Source organism: Ranitomeya imitator, chromosome 2, assembly GCF_032444005.1.
Source record: "Ranitomeya imitator isolate aRanImi1 chromosome 2, aRanImi1.pri, whole genome shotgun sequence".
Classification (NCBI taxonomy): Eukaryota; Metazoa; Chordata; class Amphibia; order Anura; family Dendrobatidae; genus Ranitomeya; species Ranitomeya imitator.
In genome coordinates this window covers 642,815,064-642,838,059 of record NC_091283.1, presented here as the reverse complement: position 1 = coordinate 642,838,059, position 22,996 = coordinate 642,815,064, and the positions used below count along the sequence as shown (strand labels likewise).

Genomic DNA, 22,996 nt, shown 5'->3' with positions numbered 1-22,996 from the left:
TTTGCTCCGACAGCCAGTAGCAGCAACAACACATTAGTGTATTTATTTATTCACTATATTTTTTTTTGTGATACATTTTTTTTGTCGTGTGTTTTGGGTGGTGGCTTTGGTAGGGATACCTTTTAGGGTTTCTAGGGTCAGTCTACGTTGAGCGGGAGCACCATATCGTATCTCAGGGTGCCAACCTCCGCTGCAAGGAAGGGACTCTATTAGGGTAAGGCACCTCTATCTTCCCTAGTCCTTTCCTTATTAACTTTTTTTGTATTTAACGACTATCTGATCCTATTTTTGGGCTACCTACTTTTATTTTTCAGTTTGGTATATGTGGTTTCTAGTCCCTTGTTTTAATTATTGCTATTAAAGAATATTTTTTAGGTCTTTCTTGTAACTTTTTGGTTTTGTTTTCTGATTGATGTAGGGCCCGCAATCCTTGGCATAGGGAGGATGTGTTCCATCCCAAGGTCCGACTTGGTCCCGGATTCAACTATGTTCACCCAGTGTGCCATTAGCGAGTTGTTCCGTCCCTGCCCACAAGCACTTCTCCACAAGTCCATGGTTAGGTGGACTTTCCCAGTAACTGCATTGTTGAGGGCACAGCTAATGTTGTGGGACACGTGCTTGTGTAATGCAGGGGCAACACACCAAGAAAAATAGCGGTGGCTGAGGACTTAGTACCGAGGGACCGCAGCCGCCATCAGATTGCGGAAAGCTTCCATCTCCATGAGCTTAAATGGCAACATTTTGAGCGCAAGCAGACGAGAAATGTGTGAATTTAGTGGTGTGACATGTGGGGCGTTGGCTACGTATTTGCACTTGCGTTCCAATGACTGGGGTATGGACAACTGAACACTGTGCTAGGTCAAGGACGTGGACGTGCTTGATGATGGTGCTAGCTGAGTGTGTGCAATGACAGGTGCAGGGCAGGAGGCATCTTCGCATTCACCATGGACAGGGAATTGGCTTTCGCGCACAACAACGGAAGAAGCAGTGGTGCAAATGACCTTTTTGGAGTTATCGGCAGAGTCTTTAAAAAACAACCAGACTCGGGAAGACCTAACAGTTGGACAGCCAACTTCCATGTCATGGGGAACGGTTGCCCGCCTTCTGTCTGCGGCCACCACATTGCTTCTTCCTGCCTTTTGGTGTGCTATGCCTCGCTCCCCCTGTGTGCTGCTGTGCTCACTCTGCATGTCCTCCTGCCAGCTTGGGTTAGTTACTATATCATCCACCACCTCATCCTCCTCTTCCACACCCTGGTCCTCCTCCTGACTTTCTGGCAATTATATCTCATCATTGTCCACCTCTTCTGACACTTTCGCACCATCGCCTTCATGTGACCGTGGCTGCTCAAATATTTGGGCATCGCTTCATGCCTTCTCCTCTTGCCCCGCTTCAAGTAGACCGTGCGAGAGGCCAAAATCTATAAATAGAAAAGTGAACAGCTCTTCGGAGTGTCCAAGTGTGGGATCAGTTGTGTCCAGGCGCTCGGCATGGTGGGAGGAAGAGGGATCAGGGTGAGAAATATGGGGTCCAGACTCACGGCTACTCAGACTTGACCGTGTGGAAGCCAGGGTGGTGATGGCGGAAAAGTGACTGGAAGCATTATCCACTATCCAACCAACAACCTTTCGACACTGCTCTGGGTTCAATAGTGGTGTGCTGCTGTGGTCCCTTAGTAATTGGGACGCATCACCGTGAATGAAGGTAAATAAAGGTCATTGACCTGCTTTACCTTCATTCCCCGGGGTTTTACAGCCACGAGCACAGCTGCATTATAGCAGAGCTCCTGGCTGTAAAATATTTTAACCCCTTCAGATGGATTTACATCGTGGGACGTTACAGATCTTTGGAAGGTATGTATATTGTTGGTTTATTATTTTTTCTTTGTTACAGAGCGAGGGTCTTCAGGTGGATTGAGAGTACAATAAAATATTACAACAACCTTTGTGTTTATTTCATTAAAATAATTTTTAATAATGTGTTTGTGTTTTTTTAACCCTTTACTACTATTGGATTAATAATGGATAGGTGTCATAATTGACGCCTCTCCATTATTAATCTGGCTTAATGTCACCTTACAATAGCAAGGTGGCATTAACCCTTCATTACCCCATATCTCACCGCTACACGGGAATGGGAAGAGAGTGGCCAAGTGCCAGAATAGGCGCATCTTCCAGATGTGCCTTTTCTGGGGTGGCTGGGGGCAGATGTTTTTAGCCAGGGGGGGCCAATAACCATGGACCCTCTCCAGGCTATTAATATCCGCCCTCAGTCACTGGCTTTACTACTCTGGCGGAGAAAATTGCGCGGGAGCCCACGCCAATTTTTTCCGCCATTTAACCCTTTAATTTAATAGCTAGAACGGCCAAATTTTGCACATACACACTACTAACATTAGTAGTGTGGAATATGCAAAAAAAAAGGGGATATGAGATGGTTTACTGTATGTAAACCATGTCTCATATCATGTCGGGTTTAGGAAGGAGATAGCAAAAGCCGGCAAGTGAATTACCGGCTTTAACGCTATCTCGCACTGGATGAAATATTAATATATATACATATATGTGTCTACTGACATATATATATATTTATATATATATATATATATATTTATATATATATAGACAGTATATATGTTTTTATGTTTTTTTTAACACATGGATCCATTGTAAATCCGTATCTCTTCGTGTACACATTTATTCTACCTATTCTATTGTAAGCTGTCAGTGTGATTTTACTGTACACAGCACTGAATTACCGGCTTTTCTCTCTAACACCGCTGCGTATTTTTCGCAAGTCACACTGCTGGTCCGTGTGTAATCCGTATTTTTCTGGCTTCCATAGACTTTCATTGGCAATTTTTTTGCGCAATACGGTGACAAACGTAGCATGCTGCGATTTTCTACGGCCGTAGCAAGCCGTATAATATGGATCAGTAAAATACGGCAGATAGGAGCTGGGGCATAGAGAATAATTGGGCCGTGTGTAATGCGTGTTTTACGGACGTATTTTATGCGCTCATACATCCGTAAAACTCGCTAGTGTGACGCCAGCCTAAGCTGCTGCTAAAAAGCAAGCAAACATAATTTAAGCATTCAATATAATGTAAAATGCTGTAGCATTCATATGCACATCAAAATAAGCATAATGAAATAAAGGAACTCACATGTGAGTAAGAGGTCTGATGTAAGTGTTCTCACCGCCCCAACGTGCGTTTCGTGATAGTCACTTCCTCAGGAGGCGCGTCACATTATGCTTATTTTGATATTGATTGATTGAGCGCCAAACATGCAGGACGGAGAAGCAAATTCCCGCTGAGCAACCCCAGAATTGCTCAGCGCTCGCCGAGCATTGCGAGCAGTGTGATGCTCGGATGAACACCGAGCACTACAGAGCATGCTCGCTCATCACTATTAATTACTCATTAGGTGCTGAGTCTGGAAAACAACCTATTGGCAGATCATAAATCCCCATATACCTGATTCCCTATATGAGATTGATCTTTCTATAGCTCATACTTCAATCTGCAGACACCTCTCTATTAAAGTGGTTTTCTCATTATAAAAAGTGGTCTGCAAATGATAGAAAATAGAAACTCATAGAAAATCACACAATTTTGCAGTACTCTCACTCACTGGTCTTTCACAGCAGCGGTGACATCGTAGGTATACTTCAACTGTGAGAGACAGAAAAAAACCTGAAAATTACATTGTATGATATTTACATAATTAATTCACCGTACATTTTATTGCATGAAATAAGTATTTGATCACCTAGCAACAAGCAAGAATTCTGGCTCTCACAGACCTGTTAGTTTCTCTTTAAGAAGCCTTCTGCTCTGCACTCATTACCTGTATTAATTGCACTTGTTTGAACTCGTTACATGTATAAAAGACACCTGTCCACACACTAAATCAATCATACTCCAACCTATTCACCATGGCCAAGACCAAATAGCTGTCTAAGGACATTGGGGACAAAATTGTAGACCTGCACAAGGCTGGGATGGGCTACAGGACAATAGGCAAGCCGTTTGGTGAGAAGGCAACAACTGTTGGCACAATTATTAGAAAATAGAAGAAACACAAGTTGACTGTCAATATTCTTGGGTCTGGGGCTCAATGCAAGATCTCACCTCGTAGGATAAGGATGATCCTGAGAAAGTTCAGGAATCAGCCCAGAACTAAACGGGAGCACCTGGTAAATGACCTGAACAGAGCTGGGACCAAACATTATCATTAGTAACACACAACACCATCATGGATTAAAATCCTGCAGGGCGAGTAAGGCCCCCATTGCTCATGACAGCACATGTCCAGGTAAGTTTGAAGTTCGCCAATGACCATCTGGATGATCCAGAGGAGGTATGAAAGAAGGTCATGTGGTCAGATAAGAAGCAAATAGAACTTTTTGATATCTACTACTCTCGCCATGTTTGAAGAAGGAAGGATGAGTACAACCCCCAAAACACGGTCTCAACCATGAAGCATGGTGGGAGAAACATCATACTTTGCTTCTTTGCAAAGAGGACAGGGTGACTGCACCGTATTGAAGGGAGGATGGATGGGGTCATGTATTGCGATATTTTGGACAACAGCCTCCTTCCCTCAGTAAGAGCATTGAAAATGGGTCGTGGCTGGGTCTTCCAGCATTATAATGACCCCAGCCAAGGCAACTAAAGAGTGGCTCTGTAATTGCAAATAAAGGTTTCTGTACCAAATATTAAGTTCTGTTTTTCTATTGTATCAAATACTTATTTCATGCAATAAAATGCAAACTAATTATGTCAAAATCATACACAGTTGAAGTGTACCTACGATAAAAATTAACCCCTTTCTGCCAGCTGACGGAATAGTATGTCAGCTGGCAGATCCCCTGCTTTGAGGTGGGCTCCGGCGGTGAGCCCACCTCAAAGTTGCGACATATCAGCTGTTTTGTACAGCTGACATGTGCGCGCAATGAGCGCGAGCGGAATCGCGATCCGCCCGCGACCATTAACTAGTTAAATGCCGCCGTCAAGCGCTGACAGCGGCATTTAACTAGCGCTCCCGGCCGCGCGGCCGGATGGGCTCGCACCGCTGACCCCCGTCACATGATCGGGGGTCAGCGGTGCATTGCCATAACAACCAGAGGTCTCCTTGAGACCTCTATGGTTGTTGATGGTCGATTGCTTTGAGCGCCACCCTGTGGTCGGTGTTCTAAGCAACCCTGCATTTCTGCTACATAGAGGTGATCTGTACTTCACCTCTATGTAGTAGAGCCGATCGAGTAGGGCATGCTTCTAGCCTCTTATGGAGGCTATTGAAGCATGCCAAAATTTAAAAAAAAAAAGTGATTAAAAATATAAAAAAAAATAAAAATATATAAAAGTTCAAATCACCCCCCTTTCGCCCCAATCAAAATAAAACAATTAAGAAAAAAACAAACGTACACATATTTGGTATCGCCACGTTCAGAATCGCCCGATCTATCAATAAAAATAAAGGATTAACTTGACCGCTAAATGGGGTAGCGAGAAAAAAAAATCAAAACGCCAAAATTACTTTTTTTTGGTCGCCGCGACATTGCATTAAAATGCAATAACGGGCGATCAAAAGAACGTAGCTACACCAACATGGTATCATTAAAAACGCCAGCTCGGCACGCAAAAAATAAGCCCTCACCTGACCCTAGGTCACGAAAATTGGAGACGCTACGGGTATCGGAAAATCGCGCAATTTTTTTTTTTTTTAGCAAACTTTGGAATTTTTTTTCACCACTTAGATAAAAAATAACCTAGACATGTTAGGTGTCTTTGAACTCGTAATGACCTGGAGAATCATAATGGCAGATTAGTTTTAGCATTTGGTGAACCCAGCAAAAAAGCCAAACAAAAAACAAGTGTGAGATTGCACTTTTTTTGCAATTTCATCACACTTGGAATTTTTTTTACTGTTTTCTGTTACATGGCATGGTAAAACCAATGGTATCGTTCAAAAGTACATCTCATCCCGCAAAAAATAAGCCCTCACATGGCCATATTGACGGAAAAATAAAAAAGTTATGGCTCTGGGAAGGAGGGGAGCGAAAAACGAAAATGAAAAAGCGGAAAAAGCTACGGGGGTGAAGGGGTTAAAGACCTCTCCATTGTCGGTGGGAAAACTTGCAAAATCGTCAGTGTATCAAATACTTATTTTCTACACTGTATATGTATCAAAAGGCAGCCCCTTTAAACATACTGTTTAGATAATCAGTTGTAGTGTTTTAAAATAATTGTAAATTAAGTTAACACATTTTACTTCTATCAATCCAAATTTACCAACTGCTAAGAAATTTGAGTTAACATTACTGTTTAGACAGTTAAACTGAGGCAATCATGAATGTTATCTTATTTTTGCAACATTTGTTATCACCTCCATGGAGTAATGCATCTTGCCTGTCAAGTTCCTAAATGTAATTTATAAAAGACAAGACCTGATACAGAAGAACAAATTTGTAGAAGATCATCAGACTTGTGAGAGGCATCTAAAAAGCATGTGGAGGCTTCTACTGCTGCTCTTGGTGGGAACTGCCTGTGCTCAAGAGTCTGGTGAGTTAAAAACATATCATTGATTCTAATATACATTCAAATCTATTGTCTTGACATGTATAGTAATTGTTACTGCTGATGTAGTAAATAATTTTGCTTAAAGTCAACCTATATGTCTTAGGCCTCCTTCAAAAGCTACCACCTTCTTTGACCACTTTTCCACCTGGCTACTTCATTTCCTTTCTGCGGACATCCCCACTATCATCATGGGTGACTTCAACATCCCCATTGACACTTCCCTCTCAGCTGCCACTAAACTTCTCTCTCTCACTTCCTCCTTGGGCCTCACTCAATGGTCTTCTACAGCCACTCACAAAGATGGTCACACACTGGACCTCATCTTCACCCTCCTCTGCTCCCTATCTAACCTTTCTAACTCACCTCTTCCTCTTTCTGACCACAATCTACTTACATTCTCTTCCCTCTCCACTCCTTGTCTACAATCCCCACCCCACAAACTTGCACACCCTCGCAGAAATCTTAAACATCTTGATCTACACTCACTCTCTGAATCCCTCCTCCCTCTCACAGACATACGTTCCCTACACAATGCGGATGACGCTGCCACTCTATATAACACCACAATAGCTGCAGCTTTGGAATCTCTTGCCCCTCTCACACATACCAAAGCTCGCAACATCAACAGACAGCCCTGGCACACCAGCCTGACCAAAGAACTGAGGCAAACTTTCAGGGCTGCTGAGTGGAGATGGAAAAGATCCCACTCCAACGAGCACTTCATCGCATTCAAACAGTCCCTCACTACTTTCAAGACCACACTCGCCACAGCGAAACAAACCTACTTCTCATCTTTCATATCCTCCCTGTCTCACAACCCTAAACAGTTATTCAACACCTTCAATTCTCTCCTCTGTCCCCCAGCACCTCCTCTCTCTCCACTTATCTTATCTGAAGACTTTGCCTAATTTTTCAAGAAGAAGATTGATAATATCAGAGACAGTTTTAGTCGACAACCCCCAGAGCCCTTCCTCCCAACTGCCCAGCCCTCCACCTCCAAAACCAACTTCTCCACCTTTACAGAAGATCGACTCTCCACTCTACTCTCAAGATTGCATCTCACCACCTGTACACTTGACCCGATCCCATCCCACTTCATCCTAAACCTCGCCACAGTCTTCATCCCAACCCTAACCCATCTCTTCAACCTATCACTAACAACTGGCGTTTTCCCCTCAAGCTTTAAACATGCCTCAATCACACCTATCCTCAAAAAGCCCTCTGTTGACCCATCCTCTGTATCTAGCTATCGCCCTATATCACTTCTCCCCTATGCCTCAAAACTACTGGAACAACAAGTCCATCTTGAACTGTTCTCCCATCTCTCTTCATGCTCCCTGTTCGACCGCTTACAATCTGGCTTCCGGTCACACCACTCCACTGAAACTGCCCTATCACCAATGACCTATTAACCAAGAGCAAGTGACACCACTCTGTTCTCTTCCTCCTGAACCTGTCCTCTGCCTTTGACACAGTGGACCATTCCCTATTACTACAGACCCTCTCATCCCTTGGCATCACAGACTTTGCCCTATCCTGGATCTCGTAATACCTAACAGACCAGACATTCAGAGTCTCCCACTCACACACCACCTCCTCAGCTCGTCCCCTATTTGTCGGAGTCCCACAAGGTTCAGTTCTAGGGCCCCTGCTCTTCTCCATTTACACCTTTGGCCTGGGACAGCTCATAGAATCTTATGGCTTTCAGTATCATCTCTATGCTGATGACACACAGATCTACATCTCTGGACCAGATATCACCACCCTACTAACCAGAATCCCTCAATGTCTGTCCGCTATTTCATCCTTCTTCTCCGCTAGTTTTCTAAAACTTAACATGGACAAAACAGAATTCATCGTCTTTCCCCCATCTCACGTGACCCCCCCAACAAACCTATCCATTACAGTAAACGGCTGCCCACTCTCCCCAGTCCCACAAGATCGTTGTCTCGGGGTAATCCTTGACACTGATTTCTCCTTCAAACCACATATCCAAGCCCTTTCCACTTCCTGCCGCCTTCAACTCAAAAATATTTCACGGATCCGTACATTCCTAAACCAAGAATATGCAAAAACCCTAGTCCATGCCCTCATCATCTCCTGCCTCGACTACTGTAACCTCCTGCTCTGTGGCCTCCCCTCTAACAGTCTCGCACCCCTCCAATTTATTCTAAACTCTGCTGCCCGACTAATCCACCTGTCCCCCCACTATTCCCCGGCCTCTCCCCTCTGTCAATCCCTTCACTGGCTCCCCATTGCCCACAGACTCCAGTATAAAACCCTAACATGACATACAAAGCCATCCACAGCCTGTCTCCTCCATACATCTGTGACCTCATCTCCCGGTACTTTCCTGCACGCAACCTTCGATCCTCACAAGATCTCCTTCTCTACTCCCCTCTTATCTCCTCTTCCCACAATCGCATACAAGATTTCTCTCGCGCATCACCCCTACTCTGGAACTCTTTACCACAACATATCAGACTGTCACCTACCATCGAAACCTTCAAAAAGAACCTGAAGACCCCCCTCTTTCAACAAGCCTACAACCTGCAGTAACCACGGATCGACCAAACCGCTGCACGACAAGCTCTACCCTCGCCTACTGTATCTTCACCCATCTCTTGTAGATTGTGAGCCCTCGTGGGCAGGGTCCTCTCTCCTTAAGATTATTGTACTTGTTTTTATTATGTATACCCCTCCTCACATGTAAAGCGCCATGGAATAAATGGTGCTATAATAATTAATAATAACAATAATAATTTTACCGCAAATCCAGAATTAAGCACACTCATTGTATTCAATGGTGATGCGCTCATCTCAGGAGTCCATGTGAAAAACCGTATCACTGATAAAGCACCCTAGGGGCCAATTTTATTATACCACCAAATTAAACAAAATCACTGACTGGGGTGGGAAAAACCATAAAATGTAACTTTTAATCATAACTAAATACTGTATAATAGATAAATCTATCCACCGTGCTTGTGTGCAGTTTATCCACCTTCCCCCTGATAATAATCAAACAGAGGTGTTATAGTGCACACGAATAAAGTATAAAATAGGACACTGGGATATAAAAGATAACGAGGTAGAAAGGCAAATAATAAATCCTATAAAGGAATATTATTACTGATAAATGCCTCCCACACTGTGGCGAGGAATATTCCATTAGGTATCCCGTTATTAAGGAATGCGCATGAGGATTATTGCACTATGCCCTGCTTAGTCCAAGGAATTGACAATATGTCTTTAGTTTAATCGAGCCTTGCTGTTAGACCCTTCCTAAATCCAGGACCATTGTCCTAATTATGCATATAGTAGTCTCATTTGGTGTACTGTGGCTAAACAAATACCGCCATCTAGTGCCAATCCTTTAAACTTCACGTTGTCCTCCTTAGATAATGGTCTCATTCAGCATTTATGGCAGCACGGTGGCGCAGTGGTTAGCACTGCAGCCTTGCAGCGCTGGAGTCCTGGGTTCAAACCCCACCAAGGACAACATCTGCAAAGAGTTTGTATGTTCTCTCCGTGTTTGTGTGGGTTTCCTCCGGGCACATTCCAAAGACATACTAATAGGGAATTTAGATTGTGAGCCCCATCGGGGACAGTGAATGTTAGCGGCACGCTATATAAAAATAAAGACTATTATTATTATTCAGTGTAGCTTAACTTATACTGCCACCTACTACCATTCACCAGTGTCACTAAACTTAACTGCTCAATCAGTAAGCTCCTATAGTAAGGTAAAGTGGAGAGGTGATGCACAGTGTCTGAAGAGATCTCCTCTGCTCTCATATATACACCTCTCCCCATAAGCACACACTGCCCCTTTAAGTTGTTATGGGACTGATGAAATTGGAGCCTAACATTGGTGCTGGACCCTGATAGAATGGTGCTTAGCACCTAGTTAATGTCGACTTAACACGTTTTGCCCCTTCACTATGATAATGGGCACATAAGGAGGCTATTTTTTACACTTTGTGCTCTTTAGATTTAGATAGGAGCGTCATACTCCCGACCACAATATGAGCCGTATGCGGAAAGAAGGTTGAAAAAAGGGGAAGCTAAAGGCTACCTCATTATCCCCTGTGTAGATTTTCTCACTATCCCAGTATCACCATCAGTGAACAAATAATTATAGAGATCCAAGGATGTTTTTTTTAGGGGGGGAGAAAAAAGGGGGATTTGTATCCTACATTTGATAGTATTAAATCCCAATAGATCAATGTAAACAACCCAAATACCCCATTTAGTTAATTGGAGTTAACCCCCCTATTAAAGTGTCCAGTACTGATGACAAAGATTCAACAACAGTGCATACAAATTCACATTTCCTCCTAAGGAAAGGTGGGGGGAAGGGGGGGATGAGGGAGGGGTGGGTGAAGGGGGGAAATGTTTATTTATCATATGTACCCCATTTTACTTCCTAACCCCATTCACCCTCCTTTATCTCTTTTTAGGTCTTTCATGTCATATTCCCAAATTGTCTACTTATCTCACTGGACCTTTCATCAAATGTCCCAATCATACCATCCTTTTGGTCTCTATCTATAAGCATCAACAAAGATGTTCTGTTGGCTGCCCTAGCGTGATTGGAGCGCCCCCAGACACAGGGTCACAAGTCACTCGGTACCGGTCCTTTCTGCTCGGTTCTGCGGTTGTCACGGTGGCTGGACCCGGTCGTGACCCTGCTAAGGGGCGTCCAATGAAGGTGATAGTACAGTCTGTCAGGGGTTCGTGACGCCACCTGTGGTGTTCGGTCAGGGTGACCGACGCTGCTGTGGCGTCCGCTGGGGTGATGGAATGGCAGCTGGATGGTGTACCTTCCCACAGGTGAAGTATATCCCCAGGGCTTCTCAATAAGGTGGGTGGTGATGGTGTGAGGCGCAGGCACAAGGTTGCAGTCTCTTTACCTTTTTACTGAAGGCTTCAATATACTCAGTCCAGAGCACGTTCAACCGGGCTATCAGAGACCGGCCGGTCCGATGGGCACATCCAGAGTTTCCCTCACAGATGGAAATCGTTGCCTACCAATAGCGCCTGTGTGTTGTAGTCCTACCTTGCTGAGCATTCGGAATAGTCCTCACAACTGCTGTTCTCGTTCGTTCATTCTCTACAGCTTTCTCTCTCTCTCTCGTTCTTTGGTTCCAGATGTTGCTAGTTTCTAACGTTCCCCAGGTATATTTTGGCTAGGACGCCACCCGTTTGACGGGAAGGCTTGGAGGTCTTCCGGGACCCTAGAGACGCCCCTCTCCCAATTTTGCCCCCTATGTCTTCGTAGGTGTAGAAGGTAGACAGCCAACCTATAATCAACTGTCCAGCGGAATTTGAAGTAAGGCCTGAAGTCAGTTACTCCTACGGTGATCCGGCCACCGACTACGCGCCTCAGTAAGATGTTGCCTTTCTCTCTCGGCACGACTCTTACTGGCTCTCCTTTGTGCTGATCTCGTTTACACTGTTCCACAATATTCTTGCCTTCGTGTCTCTCTCTTAGGATACCGCCGCAAGGTGTGCAGGTGCGGTTCGGTTCCGTTCTCTTCTGGTCGCTAGGCACCTGCCAGGTTCCCACGCCTGACAGGGACCCCCCTGTGCCTTCTCCCTGCAACACCCCCTGCCACGGGATGTTGCCTGATTCCAACTCAGTCAGCTTCTGACTAACTTCCTCCCCAGCCCCTAGTTTTACCAGTGTGAGGAGTGGCCCAATAAATAAAGCCTTTTTCTCCCCCTAGTGGCCGGAGTGTGAAGTATAATGTGTTCTGGTGATACCTGGTCAGGAGAACTCTTTAGTGCCATCGGACGTACAGCTACTCTCCTTAGGGCCAAACTGCAACGACCAGGTCTCTGGGGCGCTGCATGATGACACGCTGTTAATACATTAATAGGGTATCCTCTTTTGATAAATCTATCACCCAACTCCCCTGGTCTCCTCTCGAAGTCACTGAGGGAAGAGCAGTTGCATCTCAGTCTCAAAAACTGGCTTTTGGGGATTCCTCTTTTAAGTGGTAGAGGGTGATGGCTTTTCCACTGAAGAAGGCTGTTTATGGTGGTCGGCTTGATGAACAGATCATAACAAGAAAACCCATGGTGTAAATGCGAATTGAAATGTCCAGAAATGAAATTTTACATTCATGTATGGTGGAAGCTAGCCTCAGCCCAATATTGTTAGTATTCAAAGCTGAGACAAAACAATCAAATTGTTCCACCATCCCGGTCCATAAGATGATATCGTACCCAAAAGGCTACCTTAGACATCCATTAAAGACCAACACTTCCTCCCACCAGCCCAGGAATAGATTTGCATATGTGGGAGCACAGATGCTCCCCATCGCGGTACCCTTGAGCTGGTGAAAGTAACGTCCGTCAAATAAAAAATAGTTATGTTCAATAATGAACTCCAAAAGATCCATAACAAATGTATTATGTCTCCTGAGGTGCATTCCTCTCATCTGCAGGAAATATCTCACTGCCCTACAGCCCGCCTGATTTGGTATTGACTCTGAGCTATAGAGTGCCACTACATCGAGATTAGCGATGAAATCTCCCTACTCAACCTGTAGATCCTCCAATCTCCGGAGGATGTCCATTGTGTCTTGGACATAGGAAGGAAAAGCTGACACAAATGGTCCTAATATCATGCCAACATATGTGCTAATGCCCTGTGTTAGACTTCCTATGCCCGAGACAATAGGATGCTCTCTCTGAGAAGTGCACCTCTTATGGACCTTAGGGAATTCATAAAAAGTTGCAAGTTGTAGACATTTCAATTTCAGGAAAAACCGCCAGACATGTCCTTATTTTTTGCGCAGTACTGACAAATAGCGTGCGGCACACGTGCACACGGAGGACATACAGATAACATCTGTGTGTCATACGTGTGACATGTATCAGCACCTGTGAAAAAGCAGTGTGTTCGCACTGATCCCAGGCACCAGGTGCTGAAGGCAGCTCTCACCATTGTCGCCTGGTCCCCCTGAGATCAGTACGACTAGGTAACAATGATGGGAGTTGTATTCAGCACCCACTGTGTACATCTTGTGTAAAATTAAGAATTAGGTTTAAAAAAATGGCGTGGGCATCCATGTAATTTTCATAACCAGCAGAATGAAAGCCCATGGCTGAGGGCTGATGTTAATAATCTAGGAAAAGGGACAATATCCCAAAAGGTTCCCATGCTACTAATAACAACACACAGCTATTTGCTTAGCCTTTACTTCTTTCTTTATGTGAGACCCAAGAAAAAAAATGTCATAGGGTCCCCGTATAAAATCAAACCAGCAAAGGATAAACAGACAGATGTGGGTTGATGTTAATAGCCTGGGAAAGGGCCAGGGATATTGCCCATCCCCACCAAACTGCAATAGCAGCCCTCATCCGCGCCAGAAATGACGCATCCATAAGCCTCGCTGTTCCCACTTGCCCTGTGGTGGTTGCAAGTTGGGTAATATGGTTGTGATTGATGTCAGCTTTGCATTGTAAGCTGACATCAAGCCCAGGGGTTAGTAATGGAGAAGCGTCTATAAGACACTCCCAATAATAAGCCCATAGTACGTTTTGAAATAAACACACAGCAAGAATAAAATTCTTTATTTGAAATAAATACTTCCCGACCCTATTTTTCCCATTTATTGCTGAAAAAAGGAAATTAACATAAAGCATATTCCTCATTTGTCCGACAAGAAGATAATCCATTTGTACCAAGCAGTAATCCATCCCTGCTACATCTGGATGTGCTGATGAACGGTGGCATGATGCGACCGTTCACTGTTATGACCTGGTGGTAAGGACAATAATGGACCTAGTGGGTAAGAGCACACAGAATGACCTAATAGTTACTAATAATATAGAACGAGCTCTGAGACGTGGGAACTCTGCTGACCGCAATCCCTAATCCTATCACACACACTAGAAATAGCCGTGGATTGCTCCTAACGCTCCCTATGCAACTCGACACAGCCTAAGAAACTAGCTAGCCCTAGAGATAGAAAAAAAAAGCCTACCTTGCCCCAGAGAAATTCCCCAAAGGAAAAGGCAGCCCCCCACATATAATGACTGTGAGTAAAGATGAAAATTACAAACACAGAGATGAAATAGATTTAGCACAGTGAGGCCCGACTTACTGAACAGACAGAGGATAGGAAAGGTACTTTGCGGTCAGCACAAAAACCTACAAAAAGACCACGCAGAGGGCGCAAAAAGACCCTCCGCACCGACTCACTCTGCGTCCCAGAGCTTCCAGCAAGCAAGACAAAAATCAAAATAGCAAGCTGGACAGAAAAATAGCAAACCAGAGAAAAACAAGCAGAAACTTAGCTTCAGCTGGGAAGACAGGTCACAAGAACGATCCAGGAGAGAGCTAGACCAATACTGAAACATTGACAGGTGGCATGGAGCAATTATCTAAGTGGAGTTAAATAGAGCAGCCAGTTAATGAATTAACCTCGTCACCTGTAGAAGGAAACTCAGAAGCCGCAGCTCCACTCACAACCACCAGAGGAAGCCCATGGACAGAACCAGCCGAAGTACCATTCATGACCACAGGAGGGAGCTTGACAACAGAATTCACAACAGTACCCCCCCTTGAGGAGGGGTCACCGAACCCTCACCAGAGCCCCCAGGCCGACCAGGACGAGCCAAATGAAAGGCACGAACCAGATCGGCAGCATGAACATCGGAGGCAAAGACCCAGGAATTATCTTCCTGACCATAACCCTTCCACTTGACCAGGTACTGGAGTTTCCATCTCGAAATACGAGAATCCAAAATCTTCTCCACCACATACTCCAACTCCCCCTCAACCAACACCGGGGCAGGAGGATCAACAGATGGAACCACAGGCGCCACGTATCTCCGCAACAATGACCTATGGAATACATTATGGATGGCAAAAGAAGCTGGAAGGGTCAAACGAAACGACACAGGATTGAGAACCTCAGAAATCTTATACGGACCAATGAAACGAGGCTTAAACTTAGGAGAGGAAACCTTCAAAGGAACATAACGAGACGACAACCAAACCAAATCCCCAACACGAAGTCGGGGACCCACACAGTGCCGGCGGTTAGCGAAACATTGAGCCTTCTCCTGGGACAATGTCAAATTGTCCACCACATGAGTCCAAATCTGTTGCAACCTATCCACCACGGTATCTACACCAGGACAGTCCAAAGACTCAACCTGCCCTGAAGAGAAACGAGGATGGAAACCAGAATTGCAGAAAAACGGCGAAACCAAAGTAGCCGAGCTGGCCCGATTATTAAGGGCGAACTCAGCCAAAGGCAAGAAGGACACCCAATCATCCTCATCAGCAGAAACAAAGCATCTCAGATATGTTTCCAAAGTCTGATTAGTTTGTTCGGTTTGGCCATTAGTCTGAGGATGGAAAGCCGAGGAAAAAGACAAATCAATGCCCATCCTAGCACAAAAGGCTCGCCAAAACCTCGAAACAAACTGGGAACCTCTGTCCGAAACGATGTTCTCCGGAATGCCATGTAAACGAACCACATGCTGGAAAAACAATGGCACCAAATCAGAGGAGGAAGGCAATTTAGACAAGTGTACCAAATGGACCATCTTAGAGAAGCGATCACAAACCACCCAAATGACCGACATCTTTTGAGAGACAGAGAGATCCGAAATAAAATCCATAGAGATATGCGTCCAGGGCCTCTTCGGGACCGGCAAGGGCAAAAGCAACCCACTGGCACGAGAACAGCAGGGCTTAGCCCGAGCACAAGTCCCACAGGACTGCACAAAAGAACGCACATCCCGCGACAAAGACGGCCACCAAAAGGATCTAGCCACCAAATCTCTGGTACCAAAGATTCCAGGATGACCAGCCAACACCGAACAATGAACCTCAGAGATAACTCTACTAGTCCATTTATCAGGGACAAACAGTTTCTCCGCTGGGCAACGGTCAGGTCTATCAGCCTGAAATTTTTGCAGCACCCGCCACAAATCAGGGGAGATAGCAGACAAAATTACCCCCTCTTTGAGAACACCCGCCGGCTCAGGAACACCCGGAGAGTCGGGCACAAAACTCCTTGACAGGGCATCAGCCTTCACATTCTTAGAGCCTGGAAGGTACGAAACCACAAAATCAAAACGGGAGAAAAATAGCGACCGACGAGCCTGTCTAGGATTCAACCGTTTGGCAGACTCGAGATAAGTCAAATTCTTGTGATCCGTCAAGACCACCACGCAATGCTTGGCTCCTTCAAGCCAATGACGCCACTCCTCGAATGCCCACTTCATGGCCAACAACTCTCGATTGCCAACATCATAATTGCGCTCAGCAGGCGAAAACTTTCTAGAAAAGAAGGCACATGGTTTCATCACCGAGCCATCAGAACTTTTTTGCGACAAAACAGCCCCTGCTCCAATCTCAGAAGCATCAACCTCGACCTGAAACGGAAGCGAAACATCTGGCTGGCACAACACAGGGGCAGAAGAAAAACAACGCTTCAACTCCTGAAAAGCTTCCACAGCCGCAGAAGACCAATTGACCACATCAGCACCCTTCTTGGTCAAATCAGTCAACGGTTTAGCAACACTAGAAAAATTACTGATGAAGCGACGATAAAAATTAGCAAAGCCCAGGAACTCTTGCAGACTCTTCACAGATGTTGGCTGAGTCCAATCATAAATGGCCTGGACTTTAACAGGGTCCATCTCGATAGTAGAAGGGGAAAAAATGAAACCTAAAAATGAAACCTTCTGAACTCCAAAGAGACACTTTGACCCCTTCACAAACAAAGAATTCGCATGAAGGACCTGGAACACCATTCTGACCTGCTTCACGTGAGACTCCCAATCATCCGAGAAGATCAAAATATCATCCAAATATACAATCAGGAATTTATCCAGGTACTCTCGGAAGATGTCATGCATAAAGGACTGAAATACTGATGGAGCATTGGAAAGCCCGAATGGCATAACCAGGTACTCAAAATGGCCCTCGGGCGTATTAAATGCTGTTTTCCATTCATCGCCCTGTTTAATACGCACAAGATTATACGCACCACGAAGATCTATCTTGGTGAACCAACTAGCCCCCTTATTCCGAGCAAATAAATCCGACAGCAGCGGCAAAGGGTACTGAAATTTGACTGTGATCTTATTAAGAAGGCGGTAATCAATACAAGGTCTCAAAGAACCATCCTTCTTGTCCACAAAAAAGAACCCAGCTCCCAATGGTGACGACGACGGGCGAATATGACCCTTCTCCAAGGATTCCTTTACATAACTCCGCATAGCGGCGTGCTCTGGCACAGATAAATTGAGCAGTCGGCCCTTAGGAAACTTACTACCAGGAATCAAATTGATAGCACAATCGCAATCCCTATGAGGAGGTAGGGCACTGGATTTGGGCTCATCAAATACATCCCGGTAATCCGACAAAAACTCCGGGACTTCAGAAGGGGTGGATGACGAAATAGACAAAAATGGAACATCACCATGTACCCCCTGACAACCCCAGCTGGACACAGACATAGATTTCCAATCCAATACTGGATTATGGACCTGTAGCCATGGCAACCCCAAAACGACCACATCATGCAGATTATGCAACACCAAAAAGCGAATATCCTCCTGATGTGCAGGAGCCATGCACATGGTCAATTGGGTCCAGTACTGAGGCTTATTCTTGGCCAAAGGCATAGCATCAATTCCTCTCAATGGAATAGGATACTGCAAGGGCTCCAAGAAAAAACCACAGCGCCTAGCAAACTCCAAGTCCATCAAATTCAGACAGCACGCGAATCCACAAATGCCATAACAGAATAGGATGACAAAGAGCAAATCAGAGTAACGGACAAAAGAAATTTCGACTGTACCGTACCAATGGTAGCAGACCTAGTGAACCGCTTAGTGCGCTTAGGACAATCGGAGATAGCATGAGTGGATTCACCACACTAAAAACACAGCCCATTCCGACGTCTGTGTTTTTGCCTTTCAGCTCTGGTCAAAGTTCTATCACACTGCATAGGCTCAGGCCTATGCTCAGAGAACACCGCCATATGGTGCACAGCTTTGCGCTCACGCATGCGCCGATCGATCTGAATGGCCAAAGACATAGACTCATTCAGACCAGCAGGCGTGGGAAATCCCACCATGACATCCTTAAGGGCTTCAGAAAGACCCTTTCTGAAAATTGCCGCCAGGGCACATTCATTCCACTGAGTAAGCACAGACCACTTTCTAAACTTCTGACAGTACACCTCCGCTTCATCCTGACCCTGACACAAAGCCAGCAAGATTTTCTCTGCCTGATCCACTGAATTTGGTTCATCATAAAGCAATCCAAGCGCCAGAAAAAACGCATCAACATCACGCAATGCAGGCTCTCCTGGCACAAGGGAAAATGCCCAGTCTTGAGGGTCACCACACAACAAAGAAATAATGATTTTTACTTGTTGAGCGGGGTCACCAGAGGAGCGGGGTTTCAAAGCTAGAAACAGTTTACAATTATTTTTGAAATTCAAGAACCTAGATCTATCCCCAGAAAATAAGTCAGGAATAGGAATTCTAGGCTCTAACATAGGATTCTGAACCACAAAATCTTGAATGTTTTGTACCCTTGCAGTGAGATGATCCACACAAGAGGACAGACCTTGAATGTCCATACCTATACCTGTGTCCTGAGCCACCCAAAGGTCTAGGGGAAAAGAGAAACAAAACACAGTGCAAAGAAAAAAAAATGGTCTCAGAAGTTCTCTTATCCCTCTATTGAGATGCATTAATACTTTGGGCCACCTGTACTGTTATGACCTGGTGGTAAGGACAATAATGGACCTAGTGGGTAAGAGCACACGGAATGACCTAATAGTTACTAATAATATAGGACGAGCTCTGAGACGTGGGAACTCTGCTGACCGCAATCCCTAATCCTATCACACACACTAGAAATAGCCGTGGATTGCTCCTAACACTCCCTATGCAACTCGACACAGCCTAAGAAACTAGCTAGCCCTAGAGATAGAAAAATAAAGCCTACCTTGCCTCAGAGAAATTCCCCAAAGGAAAAGGCAGCCCCCACATATAATGACTGTGAGTAAAGATGAAAATTACAAACACAGAGATTAAATAGATTTAGCACAGTGAGGCCCGACTTACTGAACAGACAGAGGATAGGAAAGGTACTTTGCGGTCAGCACAAAAACCTACAAAAAGACCACGCAGAGGGCGCAAAAAGACCCTCCGCACCGACTCACGGTGCGGAGGCGCTCCCTCTGCGTCCCAGAGCTTCCAGCAAGCAAGACAAAAATCAAAATAGCAAACTGGACAGAAAAATAGCAAACCAGAGAAAAACAAGCAGAAACTTAGCTTCAGCTGGGAAGACAGGTCACAAGAACGATCCAGGAGAGAGCTAGACCAATACTGGAACATTGACAGGTGGCATGGAGCAATGATCTAAGTGGAGTTAAATAGAGCAGCCAGCTAACGAATTAACCTCGTCACCTGTAGAAGGAAACTCAGAAGCCGCAGCTCCACTCACAACCACCAGAGGAAGCCCATTGACAGAACCAGCCGAAGTACCATTCATGACCACAAGAGGGAGCTTGACAACAGAATTCACAACAGTTCACACTGACATCCAGGAGATTCTGAGCTGAGCTATCTTCAGTGACGAGCGGTAACGTCATAGAGGTTACCTGCAGTCACTGAAGCTGCAGTTCCTATGCTCAGTTCACTGTGAGCGGCCCGATGAACTTCACATCTCCCTTATGAGCTCCACAATGGGCATAAGCCACATTTAGCGTAAACATGTTTGCATTTCTGTAGCAATGAGAGCCCGCCTAATTTACTTGTGCGTGTCTCCAGAAGCACAAGATGGGCACTACAATGTACTGGACTCACTACAACGTATTGGTCACTACAACGGAAGTTTGCAATTTTCACTCAGCAACATCCAGTGCGTGTTGTTTCTGGAAAACACTCATGGAGTCAAAATCGTTACTAATCATGCATATAAACTCCCAAAGGGGTATATTTTCAAAAATGGGGTCACTGGAAGGGGGTATAATGCTCTTCTGTCACTTAGGGGCTCTGTATATGGAGTTCACAAACTATTCTAGGAAAATATGTGCTACAGGAGGCAAATAGCGCTCTATCCCTTCGGAGTCTGCCATATATGGAGTATTTACACATTCAGCAGAAATTGTGGGACAAATTTGAGAAGGTTTTACACTGCTTGGACACATCAAGGGCTCTCCAAATGTGACATGACTCATGAAGACCATTCCATCAAAGTCTGCATTCCAGAGTGCTGCAGCCATAATATCTAAGTCCTTATGTTATTTTGTTATTATAGGCTGTATTCCTTTTGCTTCAGTGTCTGCCACCCTCTAAAATTATTTGTCTCCTGAAAACAGATCTGTCCATAGGTTTTTTTTTTTTTTAAGTTATTCTTGCAGTTTCACTGGTTAGCATAAGTAATGAGCGAGCATGCTCGCAATTGCTTGATATTCATGCGACCCTCGTTCTTAATTTTTCCAGGGTGTGTATGAAGCCCTCCTTCATAATTTTTACAGGATGTTTATAAGGCCTACCTTTACAGTTCTCTTACAGATATAAGCATACCATCATGGGGTAAATGTTTTTCAGCCCTTGCACTTATCACATAGGCTTTACCACTCCTCAAAAATATGAAAAATAAATGTTTTCTGAGGCCCACCTCTGCATGTCTTCAGGGTGTATTGCAGTCTCTCCTTCTAATTTTTGACAGCACTTGCACTTAATGCATAGGCTTTATGTGACTAGGAGTCCCACTACCTAACAATTTTAACAGAATGTTTATAAGGCCCTCCTTTATGTTTAATACAGGGTGTATCTGAGTCTCACTTTCTTCTAATTTTTGACAGTTCTAGCATTGTCCACGTAGGCTTTGTGAGTTTCAGATTCCTCCTTTCGTAAATTAAACAAGATGTATCTGACCATATCTGTTGTGAATTCAGCTTTTGGGCTCCCTCCGGTGGTTGTAGAGGCTAATGCAGTTGTGACTGGACTGCAGGATTGGACAGGTGTATCTACTAATTGCAAAACTGACTGGGGTATATAGCCTTGCTGGACTCTGTAGTCCCTGCCAGTTGTCCAATGTTTTTGGAGGATTCACTTCCCTTCTGGTCTCTCCTGTTTTGCTGTTCTTTTCATCAAAGATAAGTTCTGGCTTTGTTTTTGCTGTCCACCTGCTGTGGACCTTAAAGTTTTGTGCATATCCATGTTTTTTTCTTGTTCAGCTTTGTCTGTGAAGGATTTTTTGCAGCTAAGCTGTGTCTCTGGAGATGCAGATATACCCCCCATGTCTTTAGTCAGATGTGGTGATTCGTATTTTCTGTGCTGGATATTTTCTAGTGTTTTAATACTGACCGCATAGTACTCTGTTCTTTTCTTACTTTTTAGCTAGTATGGCCTCCTATGCTAAAATCTGATTTCATTTCTGTGTATGTTATTTCCCTCTCCTCTCACCGTCAATATTTGTGGGGGGCTATCTATCCTTTGGGGATTTTCTCTAAGGCAAGATAGGTTTCCTGTTTCTGTCTTTAGGGGAAGTTAGATCTTAGGCTGTGCCGAGGGGTCTAGGGAGTGTCAGGTACCCCCCACAGCTATTTCTAGTTGCGCTGCTAGGTTCAGGGTTTGCGGTCAGTACAGGGACCACCTTCTCCAGAGTACGTCTCATGCTGCTCCTAGGCCACCAGATCATAACACATATCACACACACACCACATGTCCAGATAAGGTAGTAAAATGTTAAAATTAGATTTACCGGTGAGTGGTGGGGATGTGGAAATACGGTGAGAGATGACCTGGCTACTAAGATGTGGAGGAGGTTCTATTTTTAATTTTGTCTTATGTACAAGTCATTATACAGGAAAGAATGTTTCCTAAAATTTTCTCCTATAAAATCCATTTTATCTTCGGTTTTGTATGTTTTATTGTCAGCCTCTAAAAGGGGAGTAATACTCTGACAACAATGTTCCCAGCAGCAACCAGTGAGTCAGAGATGTGCCCAGGCTTCTTCCCCATTCTGTCCCCATTCCATTTGATCCCTGTTCCTTCCATTTCTGTGATCATCCAGCCTCACCAGCTCTCCGGTTGGTGTATTCCGGAAAAATGCTAAAGTTTCCCAATGTCTTCCATTATACTCGGTACTCTAGTTGAGCTCATCCAAGCGTCTGACCTGCTCAATTCGAGTACCAAGCACTCGAGCATTTTAGTGCTCGATCATCACTAGTTAGCATTGTTGCTTTGCAGAGTTGGGTTCTTGGGTTTAAATCTCCACCAAGGTCAACATCTGCAAGAAGTTTCTATGTTCTCCCTTTGTTTAGGTGAGTTGCTTCCAGGTTCTCCGGTTTCCTCCCTCACTCCAAAGATATATGCTGAAAGTAAATTTAGATTGTGAGACTC

General features: G+C 44.7%; 1 protein-coding gene across 1 annotated transcript in view; it reads left to right on the top strand.

Annotated features, from left to right (window-relative positions):
* The first annotated feature begins 3,313 nt into the window (after positions 1-3,313).
* The window catches only part of LOC138665391 (C-type lectin-like), a 54,648-nt gene continuing 34,965 nt past the window's right edge, over positions 3,314-22,996 (top strand). The window contains exon 1 of the mRNA XM_069752818.1: positions 3,314-6,568. Within this exon, the coding sequence (XP_069608919.1) occupies positions 6,514-6,568 (55 nt within the window). The 5' untranslated portion in view covers positions 3,314-6,513. The remainder of the gene's footprint in view (positions 6,569-22,996) is intronic.